The sequence below is a fragment of the Panulirus ornatus genome, chromosome 1 (genome assembly GCF_036320965.1).
Source record: "Panulirus ornatus isolate Po-2019 chromosome 1, ASM3632096v1, whole genome shotgun sequence".
Classification (NCBI taxonomy): domain Eukaryota; kingdom Metazoa; phylum Arthropoda; class Malacostraca; order Decapoda; family Palinuridae; genus Panulirus; species Panulirus ornatus.
In genome coordinates, this window is record NC_092224.1 from 1,144,455 (window position 1) to 1,157,691 (window position 13,237).

General features: G+C 44.8%; 2 protein-coding genes across 3 annotated transcripts in view; one reads left to right on the forward strand and one right to left on the reverse strand.

Annotated features, from left to right (window-relative positions):
* The window catches only part of LOC139753949 (uncharacterized), a 171,470-nt gene extending 169,874 nt beyond the window's left edge, over positions 1 to 1,596 (reverse strand). For both annotated transcript variants that reach the window (XM_071670944.1, XM_071671017.1), the window contains exon 1: positions 1,297 to 1,596. In XM_071670944.1, coding sequence (XP_071527045.1) covers positions 1,297 to 1,465 — 169 coding nt within the window. In that variant the 5' untranslated portion in view covers positions 1,466 to 1,596. The remainder of the gene's footprint in view (positions 1 to 1,296) is intronic.
* The window catches only part of tgo (Aryl hydrocarbon receptor nuclear translocator homolog tgo), a 942,634-nt gene that overhangs the window by 49,193 nt on the left and 880,204 nt on the right, over positions 1 to 13,237 (forward strand). The window lies entirely within an intron of this gene.

The following is a 13,237-nucleotide window of genomic DNA, read 5'->3' on the forward strand; positions in this document are numbered from 1 at the left end:
TCTTGAAGCTATTTTGTTCCTCCCCTGTCTGTTTTTCTGTGCATGGCATCACCTTCTCAGTCACAACTCTTCCATGCAACATACCAAGTACACTCAACGCACTCATACCTATGTAATTCGAACATTTACTTTTGTTCTCTTTCCCTATGTACAGTGGCACTGTGAAGGAATTCTGCTAATTCTTTGGTACCTCACTGAAAATCTTGACCAAACAGTCATCAACACTCACTTCTCTTGAGAAATTCAATTGAAACCCCATCCACTCCAGCTGCTTTGTCATTCATCTTTTCACCAAACCACTTGCCATGACCGTGTCACTTATACCTTCACATCCCAAACACCCCAAATCTTCCATCCTACCGTCGAACACAATCAACAGTCCTTCAAAATATTCATTCCGCCTCTTCTTCACCTGTTACCACTTCTGTTACTACTTCCACATCTGTTCCCTTCATTGATGCTTCACTTTGTTCTCTTGTTCACTTTACATTATTCACCTCAGTCCTATACATTTTCATGTACTCCGTGAATTTTGCCGATACATTTTCACGCCATCTCTCATTTGCCATGTTTTTCAGTCCCTTCACCTTCCTCTTGACTTCCTGCCACTTTCTGTTATGCATCTAGTAACTTGCGCTCCTTCCTTGTACGTTACGACCATACACCTCTCCTAGTATCATATAATCTCTCCTGGTCTCTCCTCACACAACCATCTTTTCCAAGCTGTCATCTTCACCACACTCTTCCCACGCATGTACTTTCTTCTTTTCCTTTTCACAGTTTCCTCCATCAGGAACTGATCAAATATCCCACCAGCACGTTTACATTTCCATCCACAACTAACTCTCTCTCTCTCTCTCTCTCTCTCTCTCTCTCTCTCTCTCTCTCTCTCTCTCTCTCTCTCTCTCTCTCTCTCTCTCTCTAGCACTACTATCAGACAGTAGATAATCCATTACTTCCCGTTTACCATTAACCCTACTCACCCGCATATACATATGTATGTCATTCTTTCTGAACCAGGCATTACCAGTCACCAGTCCTTTTTCAGGCCACAGCTCCACAAGCTGTTCACTATTTTCATTCACAGTGGGTACCCCATGCCCCCCAATTATACCCTCAGCTACCACATCGCTCACTCATGCATTCAAATCACTCATCACTGCTACTCGACCCCTCGCATCAAGATTGGCGACTCGGTTCATCTGCCTGTGTATCTGTTTTCAGAGTTTCTCTCCATGAACGTCTCCAGAGGTCTCCCTCACCCTGCCATCCCCAGCCAGTTAGGCGGCGACTCACCGTGGATGAGGGCGTAACAGCCCTCACAGAAGGCGGCCGGGTCCTTGAACAAGGTGTCGTCAGGTAGTTTCGGCTTGGGTCCCATTTCCTTGGTGCCTCCCACTCCCTGATGCAGCAGCCCGACCACCGCTAGCGTCGTCAGTACAAGCGTCGTCCTAGGGAACTCCATTGTCTCGCGCGTTCAGCCGACCACCGCTCAGCGGAAGACCGTTTTTTTCTGTGATCTCCCGTAGTGGAAGACGAGGGCACAGGTGGTGTTGAGAGGGGCGTAGGTACCGGTAGACTGAAGGGGCGTGAGTGCACTGTAGTTAAGGTCGATGTTATCTAATCTCTGGCTGGGTGGAGCGGTATAACCTCCCTGTTACTGATAACACTCTCTTTGTCTTCGCTACACAAGCTGGCATGAGGGGGAAAAAATAATTAATTAAAGAGTTATGATGCGTTCATTTTCTGGCTGAGCAGATAATTACCCGGTGATTATTTTAGCGGAAGAATTGTCGTAGAAATGATGGGTTGTGTTATTCATATATGTACGTATGGTTGATGAGGGGGAGGGGAGGAAGGTAGTTGTGGTGGTGGTGGTAGTCGTGGTTGGTCGTGCTGGTGGCGGGAGTTGGCGGTCACAGAGGCTGCCACACAACACGTGCTTCTCCTGCTGATGAGGAGGACTTCTGTAGAGCGAGGCTCTGGCGCAGCTTGGAGCTGTAGTGTAGACGGTCTCAGGAATGTAGGTAATTGTTCACGTTTTCCAGGGTTGTTAACCCACCCTCTTGAACACGATGGTACGACCAGTTGATCAGACACGACGGTACGACCATTGATCACACAAAGGCACGACCTTTGAACTTAAAGACACGACCCTTGAGTACCATATTACGATCCTGGAACATTACAACACGACCCTTGAGCACATTGGTACGACCCTTGAACAGTATGTTACGATCATTGATCATGATGGTACAACCCTTGAGTACGACTTTATTATCATTAAGCACGACAGTAAGACCCTTGAACACGATGGTACGAGTCTTGAGCACGACGGAACGATCGTTAGGTATGATGGCGTGACCCTTGACCTGACTCTTCGAGAATTCACGTGGGATAACACGTCTAGGAATTATACAGCTGGGCAAAGAATATTTGTTGAATGTTTGCTGCTCTCCGGCTCCAGTCTACGTGTCGTTAACAGAGAACACACACACACACACACACACACACACACACACACACACACACACATACACACGAGAAACGTATACACACTAAGAGTACACATACGCAAGTAAGAGAGAAGCGTACAAAGCAAACGTTAGTTACCGGATGGGACGGACGTACGTGTTGTATTGTCTACCCAGTACACGTGGGTCATAGGAGCCACACTTGGGTGTTGAGTCTGGTGGGAGTAGTAATGTTTGACGCAGTTAACGAAACTTGGTGGAATATAGATAACGAAGGAGTGATAGGAATGAATACAGCGGAGTGGGATTAATGGAAACAACGGAGTGGGGATGAATATAGATAACGGAGTGGGATGAATATAGATAACGGAGTGGGATGAGCGAAGATAACAGTGGTGCCTGATGAATGAAAGTAACAGTGAATTAATTTTGGATGAAAGTAACAGTGGAGTGAGTTGAATGGAAATCATGGTGGAGTGGGATGAATGAAAATGATATCAAAGTGGATGAATGAAGATGGTAACGGAGTGGATGAACGAAATTCCCCTCCACATATCCACAGCAGTTGACTGATTGTGACACAGGTGTTTGCTTCCTTAATCTAAGGGATTTATTTTTGTTTCTCTTCCTTGATACGTCACACCCTCACTGACTGATCCATTGCAGTGGTTGTTGATGGTGTGTCTTGTCTCTTTTATCCAACCAGCAGTGACGTTCCTCAAGGAAACTATCCCCTACAGTCTTTATTCTCTTCGTAAATTGTCTCCTCCTCCTCCTCCTCCTCCTCCTCCTTCACTTTTTCGTCCTGAACATATCTCTTACTTTCAGTTTGGATCTGTGCAGCATCACAGAATGGGGAAGCAGTAACCTTGTTAACTTCAACGTTGTTCTTATGCAATTTTTCCCAGTATCTCGTAAGTGTCACTCATTACCCCTGTCAAGTTTCAGAACACCACAGATCAGCCGTGTAGCATCACAAACATGAGCATAACCATATCCTGGGAATATAACCTAACCATCAGTACAAAGTCTGTTTCTCAATAGCTGGTGGTCTTGTACAGGTGCCGTGATATCTTTCTTGTGGACAGCTGTTTCACATCTACACGGGTTCGATTCCCCTTATTTTAAAGTACTGATCACATACTTGGCCCATCTATCTCCCTTCAAGCGACTGTCGAATCAAAAGCCTTCACTCTCATCATTAAGGAATGCATTAGGCATGACCTCTGCTGTGCAATCATGCCTTTCAGTTCGCTACAGTGTTGCTTATCATCTCTGTTCTATTGTTACTATTATGGCTACTCCTCTCTTGAGCTGTGTCCAGCTGTCCCCGACACCAAGGCTTGGACCTGTGGCACGTGACTGGCTGCTGCTTCCCTTGGTATCTGTGTGGAGAGCAGCCACTCGAGGATTGGCTGTTATGATACCCCCTTCTTCCCTGGAACAGCTAAGCTGTGGACTTCTCTTCCTTCGGTCATCCTTCCCTCTTCCTATAAAATCTTTTTTTTGTAGGAGTCAGCTCTACAACGCTTGCTGAGCCATGTTTCATTCATTCATTCATTCATTCTCTCATTTTTTTCTTTTCAGTCAGGATGAGCTTAATGGGACATGTCTTGCTTGAGCCATGTCGGTCACTATCACGAGAATGGGAAAGTAAAAGAGTCATTATATAGAGTGACAAGAAACAACGTTAATACACCCATCATAAAAGCATGTAATATTGATCAAATTTTTTCCCAGTGCAATCATTATCATAGTCTCTCGTACACTGATGTTTGTATATAAGACTATTCCTTCCCCTTCCACACACACACACACACACACACACACACACACACACACACACACACACACACACACACACACACACACACACACACACGAGGAAGTTGCCTTACCATGACCAGCAAGTTGTGTGTCACACCCGAGACAGGCAACTGTGACCCATAAATGTCTCACCACAATCTCAAACATTTCCCACCACGACCCATAACTCCACCACTATGGTCTCATCCAACGCTCTGGCCTCATCCAGCACTATGAGTTCATCCAGCACTACGAATTCATATAGCACTATGAGTTCATCCAATACTATGTGCCCATCCAACACTATGGTTTCATCCACCACAATGAGTTCATCCAACACTATGTGCCCATCCAACACTGATTTTATCCACCACAATGAGTTCATCCAACACTATGTGCCCATCCAACACTATGGTTTTATCCACCACAATGAGTTCATTCAACACTATGTGCCCATCCAACACTATGGTTTCATCCACCACAATGAGTTCATCCAACACCATGTGCCCATCCAACACTATGGTTTCATCCACCACAATGAGTTCATCCAACACTATGTGCCTATCCAACACCATGGTTTCATCCACCACAATGACTTCATCCAACACTATGTGCCCATCCAACACTATGGTTTCATCCACCACAATGAGTTCATCCAACACTATGTGCCCATCCAACGCTATGGTTTCATCCACCACAATGAGTTCATCCAAAACTATGTGCCCATCCAACACTATGGTTTCATCCACCACAATGAGTTCATCCAACACTATGTGCCCATCCAACACTATGGTTTCATCCACCACAATGAGTTCATCCAATACTATGTGCCCATCCAACACTATGGTTTCATCCACCACAATGAGTTCATCCAACACTATGTGCCCATCCAACACTATGGTTTCATCCACCACAATGAGTTCATCCAACACTATGTGCGCATCCAGTACTATGGTTTCATCCATCACAATGAGCTCATCCAACACTATGTGCCCGTTCAACAATGGTTTCATCCATCACAATGAGCTCATCCAACACTATGTGCCCGTTCAACAATGGTTTCATCCACCACAATGAGTTCATCCAATACTATGTGCCCATCCAACACTATGTGCGCATCCAGTACTATGGTTTCATCCACCACAATGAGTTCATCCAATACTATGTGCCCATCCAACACTATGGTTTCATCCACCACAATGAGTTCATCCAACACTATGTGCCCATCCAACACTATGGTTTCATCCATCACAATGAGCTCATCCAACACTATGTGCGCATCCAGTACTATGGTTTCATCCACCACAATGAGTTCATCCAACACTATGTGCGCATCCAGTACTATGGTTTCATCCACCACAATGAGTTCATCCAACACTATGTGCGCATCCAGTACTATGGTTTCATCCATCACAATGAGCTCATCCAACACTATGTGCGCATCCAGTACTATGGTTTCATCCATCACAATGAGCTCATCCAACACTATGTGCCCATCCAACACTATGGTTTCATCCACCACAATGAGTTCATCCAACACTATGGTTTCATCCACCACAATGAGTTCATCCAACACTATGGTTTCATCCACCACAATGAGTTCATCCAACACTATGTGCGCATCCAGTACTATGGTTTCATCCACCACAATGAGTTCATCCAACACTATGTGCGCATCCAGTACTATGGTTTCATCCACCACAATGAGTTCATCCAACACTATGTGCCCATCCAACACTATGGTTTCATCCACCACAATGAGTTCATCCAACACTATGTGCGCATCCAGTACTATGGTTTCATCCACCACAATGAGTTCATCCAACACTATGTGCCCATCCAACACTATGGTTTCATCCATCACAATGAGCTCATCCAACACTATGTGCCCATCCAACACTATGGTTTCATCCACCACAATGAGTTCATCCAACACTATGGTTTCATCCATCACAATGAGCTCATCCAACACTATGTGCGCATCCAGTACTATGGTTTCATCCACCACAATGAGTTCATCCAACACTATGGTTTCATCCACCACAATGAGTTCATCCAATACTATGTGCCCATCCAACACTATGGTTTCATCCACCACAATGAGTTCATCCAATACTATGTGCCCATCCAACACTATGGTTTCATCCATCACAATGAGCTCATCCAACACTATGTGCGCATCCAGTACTATGGTTTCATCCACCACAATGAGTTCATCCAACACTATGTGCCCATCCAACACTATGTGCCCATCCAACACTATGTGCCCATCCAACACTATGGTTTCATCCATCACAATGAGCTCATCCAACACTATGGTTTCATCCACCACAATGAGTTCATCCAACACTATGGTTTCATCCACCACAATGAGTTCATCCAACACTATGGTTTCATCCACCACAATGAGTTCATCCAACACTATGGTTTCATCCACCACAATGAGTTCATCCAACACTATGTGCGCATCCAGTACTATGGTTTCATCCACCACAATGAGTTCATCCAATACTATGTGCCCATCCAACACTATGGTTTCATCCACCACAATGAGTTCATCCAACACTATGGTTTCATCCACCACAATGAGTTCATCCAACACTATGTGCCCATCCAACACTATGGTTTCATCCACCACAATGAGTTCATCCAACACTATGTGCGCATCCAGTACTATGGTTTCATCCATCACAATGAGCTCATCCAACACTATGTGCGCATCCAGTACTATGGTTTCATCCACCACAATGAGTTCATCCAACACTATGGTTTCATCCACCACAATGAGTTCATCCAATACTATGTGCCCATCCAACACTATGGTTTCATCCACCACAATGAGTTCATCCAACACTATGTGCGCATCCAGTACTATGGTTTCATCCACCACAATGAGTTCATCCAACACTATGTGCCCATCCAACACTATGGTTTCATCCATCACAATGAGCTCATCCAACACTATGTGCCCATCCAACACTATGGTTTCATCCATCACAATGAGCTCATCCAACACTATGTGCCCATCCAACACTATGGTTTCATCCACCACAATGAGTTCATCCAACACTATGGTTTCATCCATCACAATGAGCTCATCCAACACTATGTGCGCATCCAGTACTATGGTTTCATCCACCACAATGAGTTCATCCAACACTATGTGCGCATCCAGTACTATGGTTTCATCCACCACAATGAGTTCATCCAATACTATGTGCCCATCCAACACTATGGTTTCATCCACCACAATGAGTTCATCCAACACTATGTGCGCATCCAGTACTATGGTTTCATCCATCACAATGAGCTCATCCAACACTATGTGCGCATCCAGTACTATGGTTTCATCCACCACAATGAGTTCATCCAACACTATGTGCGCATCCAGTACTATGGTTTCATCCACCACAATGAGTTCATCCAACACTATGGTTTCATCCATCACAATGAGCTCATCCAACACTATGGTTTCATCCACCACAATGAGTTCATCCAACACTATGTGCCCATCCAACACTATGGTTTCATCCATCACAATGAGCTCATCCAACACTATGGTTTCATCCACCACTATTATACTATATAACTATTTCTTAACATCCTTATTTACAGGCTTTTTACTTAATACATGTTATGTCCTCTGGTTTCTGTATGCCTTCATCTCTGAGAGTACTGTCTACTGTCCCCTACGTCAATACCAAATAAAAAGTTAAAAGTTGATCACGTCATCCCTCAGTCTTATCTGTTCCAAAGTGAGTAAGGCTTCGAGCGTCTCCCTGTAAATTACTTCTCTTAATTCTGGTACCATCTTTGTTGCCCTCCTCTGGACCTTCTCTATGAGTTCGTTTTGCTTCCTTAGGTACGGTAAGCAAACATGAGAAGCATACTCTTGTTTTGGCCTTATGTAGCATATGAATAGCTGGCTACATATTTCTTTATCCAGATACTTGAAAGCTATTCAGATACTTTCCCGCCGACGATTTGTCTCCATAACTGTTTTCGAAATTTGGGACCCTGGCGACAGGGTAGGAACGGTGTCTGCACCAAAGTCCGTACTCACAGAATTCTGAAATTTATTTCCTGCAGTGTAATGATTATAATGAAGCCGTCTTTCGCTTTGTTCCATCCTCATTACTTTACATTTGCTCGGGTTAAATTTCAACGACCACGTTTCAGACCAACTTTGGAGCCTGTTGAGGTCACCTTGTAAGCTGATGCAGTCTTCCTCTCTTTCCACTTCCCCTCCTGACCTTTGCTTCATCTGGAAACATATTCAGGAATGGTTCCTTACCTTCATGTAAGTCAGAACATAGGTCAAGAAGAACAGTTGTCCCAAAGCCGAACCCTGTGGCATTCCGCTGGTCAGCTCAACCCAAATGGAAATGGCTACTCTGATATGCGTCTTTTGTTCCTTTCCACTGAAGTAATCTTCTATCTAACGAAGGAGTTTTTCGCTTATTCTTGGATGGTGATCCAGCTTCTAGAATCATCCTCCTATGTGGTACAGTGTCAAATACCTTCTGGCAGTCCAGATAATCAGTCCACCCAGCCCTCCCTTTTGCCATGGACTGAGCTCACTCTCACGAAGACTCTTAAGATGTTATATACACATGACGTCCTTCCTGAAAAACCACGCTGTCTTTCACTAAGGAAATTTCTCCTCCGTAGAAAGTCATCCACTTGCTTTCTGACAATCGTTTTCCAGAACCTTACACACTACGCTCGTTAGAGAGAAAGATCTGCAGTTCAACGCCTGTTCCTGGTCTCCTTCTCATATGTAGGTATACAGTTTGCCTTTTTCCTTTCCCTTGACGCCATGCCTCTCTGCAGTGACATTGAGTAGTAATTCAAGTCGTCTATCAAGAGTATCAGCATATGATGCAAACTTGATGGAATTTCATTTGGACCATGAGCCTTGTACGGGTCAAGTCCTTATAACATTGTTCAAGTTTTTTTATAACCATCTCAGTTATTTCCAAAACCTCCTCCCCATTCCATCTGCCTGGTGTTGGAGCTGCAGTGCCTCCCATTGTGAGAACACTTTTGATCTTGCTCTTCAGTTCCTCACATATCCTTATATCATCCTCTACAATAATTTTTTTTTTCGCTCTGTTTCCTCTAGCTTTAACTGACAACTGGCTCTTAATGGATATATGAGTTATGGATTTTCATCTGCCTTGTCCATAATATTCTTGTCCGAGTTTCTTTAATTCCTCTCTTTCCTTAATCAGTTGTTCTCGTTCTTTGCTCTCTTGTGCCTTGCAAGTACTGGCTGACTGCAGTGCTGTTTACACATCTCGAATTCCTTTTGCTTTTTAGCATCTTCATTAAACCATTTCTTCCTCTTTCTTACCATTCCCTCTGTAATTAAGGCATGAGGTGCCCATCTTCCTACTCCTTCATCGTAAATTTTACTAAGCCTCTCTACACAAAGCCCTGGTTCCTGGCTACTAAATTCCATATCCCAATCTACTTTACTATAGAAATTTATGAAGTTTTTGTAGTTTCCATGATCGGTCTCCTCTTTACTTCCTGTCTCACCTTCGCTCTTTTATGTCCTCTCTTACGACCTACTCAAACTTAAGCATTACATGATCACTTCCAGTTGGTGTATCATATATAGTGTTATCTGTATCTGTGTTAGTATGTGTGAAGATAAGGTCTAGCAGTGATGGTGTATCAGTCCCTCTCACTCAAATGCGCTCCGCAACATGTTGGTGTGGGAGGAAATTTTCCTGTGTACACTCTAAAGATTTGTGTGTGTGTGAGTGTGTACCAGGCGTATAAAAGCTCTTCCCAGAACTACAAATTTGTAACATTTCATTGTGTGAATTCGTTGAAGTCGACTGATACTTCCCCACAACAACAATAACATATCATCTTGCTTAAGATTAGTATATGATGTAAATAAGGAGATCACATTTTCCGTTGGTGTATATATACATTGCGTAAACAGGGGTAATCAGTAGAGGATCTGAAACACAGATAAGTAATCAACAAACTTCGTTCCTCGTGCGATAAAGCCACTTTTTTGTTGCATGATCTCGTCATACATTGCCTGGTGACCTGCGGTCTGGGGCTATGACCTCTGGTGTAAACTATGGTAAAGTTCTCTTGTAGTCTCCCCTCAGCACGAGGCTACAGTCGATCTAATGGTCTTAAGCACTTGCGCACGACGGTGCGACCCTTGCGCACGACGGTACGACCCTTGCGCACGACGGTGCGACCCTTGCGCACGACGGTACGACCCTTGCGCACGACGGTACGACCCTTGAGCACGACGGTACGACCCTTGCGCACGACGGTATGACCGTTGCGCACGACGGTATGACCGTTGCGCACGACGGTATGACCCTTGAGCACGACAGTACGATCCTTGCGCACGACGGTACAACCCTTGAGCACGACGGTATGACCCTTGAGCACGACGGCACGACCCTTGAGCACGACGGTACGACCCTTGAGCACGATGGAGTAACATGCGAGTGACTCTCAAGGGTCAGGTCAAAGGTTCACATCATCATACTTACCATCATGTTACTTGTGAATGCCAAGGGCACAGAAAACGTTGGTCAGGGGCTGCACACAGCATATGTAGGGATCACCTGTGTTCTTATAACCCATACCTAGATGAAGCACTCTACCCCATACCTAGATGAAGCACTCTACCCCATACCTAGATGAAGCACTCTACCCCATACCTAGATGAAGCACTCTACCTCATACCTATATGAAGCACTCTACCTCATACCTAGATGAAGCACTCTACCCCATACCTAAATGAAGCACTCTACCCCATACCTAGATGAAGCACTCTACCCCATACCTTGATCAAGCACTCTACCCCATACCTTGATGAAGCACTCTACCCCATACCTAGATGAAGCACTCTACCCCATACCTTGATGAAGCACTCTACCCCATACCTAGATGAAGCACTCTACCCCATACCTAGATGAAGCACTCTACCCCATACCTTGATGAAGCACTCTACCCCATACCTTGATGAAGCACTCTACCCCATACCTAGATGAAGCACTCTACCCCATACCTAAATGAAGCACTCTACCCCATACCTAGATGAAGCACTCTACCCCATACCTTGATGAAGCACTCTACCCCATACCTAGATGAAGCACTTTACCCCATACCTAGATGAAGCACTCTACCCCATACCTAGATGAAGCACTCTACCCCATACCTTGATGAAGCACTCGACCCCATACCTAGATGAAGCACTCTACCCCATACCTAAATGAAGCAGTTTATCTTTGGTGATTTAGGTTAACATAACAGTTACCGTGGCATCTTCAAAATCATGAATTGACTTGCTATCGTTGAAAATATCAACACATATTAACGCTAAGAATACGATAACTGGCAACCAGTAGATGCATCTCCTAGTTAACACACATCATAAGATCCGTTGTAGCGCGAAATCACGTTCTTCCAGTGAAATATTATGTGTAAAACCTTCCTGAATATTTCCATGGTTCCTTGGAGCTTCCTGAAAGACGATGTGAAATAAGAAATAGGATTAAAAGTATGACCTGGGTATTTAAGGGACACTGTCTTGTCTAACTTCATCATTCTCTGTGGACACATGATCATCCTGAGGGTGATTAATGGATCAGTTATGTTCGGGGATTATTATTATTATTATTATTATTATGCATAAAGAATTGTCTTCAGTTTAAGGTCAGTTACTAAACCATTCCAGTGGGGGTTATGATTTCGTTTCTGCTGTCAGTCATCGACCTTTCTCTCACTGCCACATTGGTATTGGTTCCACAGGAATGACAGTTTGGTCTAGCCTCACTCCAGCAGGAGTTTGTTTATATAATAAGCAGCTGATTGGTAGTCGCGCTCAAGGGCCGCATACATAGTGAGTGTGTCTGAGGCTTAACAATTACCCTCAACACCTGAAGAAGGGGTTAAGGATTTTTTGGTTGGTGATTGTTGTAGTTTGACGCTGACAACCTAAACGACCCTGGCAGTTGATAGGTCTGATGCCCAGACATCCAACAAACCAACGTACTTACATTGCTTTGTAGGAGATCGCGGTGTAGGCTGGGGGCCGTGAATACTTATCATGTGGCGTCCAGAGACCATACACGCAAGGTCTGTGGTTATGAAACAACGTAGACGGCTTTCATGACCCTGATATTTGATAGGCTCAGAGCCGAGATAACAAACCGACCCATCATGGTTGCAGGATCGTTGTTCAAACTGACCGTAATCTTGTACACCGTACGGAACTGCCGCGCTGAGAGAGCTGGGTTGTAATGAAGACGTGACGGGTCCCACTGAATGTCAGGACCAAGTGACGGACATTGTATACGTTCTCAGCTGGACCGGTGACGTCATGGATGGGAATATGTAGAGCGCAGTGTTGGTAGGTCATCAGGGGTTAACCTCTTGACCGCTGTGGCATGACCTTGGAGCACCGCGCAACGACCCTTAGGTTTAGGTGGCTTTTTTTCTTTTTTTTAAGAGACAGGTCAAAGGCCAGGGGTATCGTACCCATAGGGTCGTAACGTTGTGTTCCAGGATCGTAACGTCGTGTTCAAGGGTCGTAACGTCATGTTCAAGGATCGTCGCGCCGTGTTCAAGGGTCGTAACATCGTGTTCAAGGGTCGTAACGTCATGTTCAAGGATCGTCACGTCGTGTTCAAGGATCGTAACGTCGTGTTCAAGGGTCATAACGTCATATTCTAGGGTCGTCACGTCGTGTTCAAGGGCTGTAACATCGTGTTCAAGGGTCGTCACGTCGAGATCAAGAGTCGTAACGTCGTGTTCTAGAGACGTCACGTCGTGTTCAAGGGTCGTAACGTCGTGTTCAAGGGTCGTAACATCGTGTTCAAGGGTCGTAGCGTCGTGTTCAAGGGTCGTAACGTCGTGTTCAAGGGTCGCCACGTCGTGTTCAAGGGTCGTAACATCGTGTTCAAGAGTCG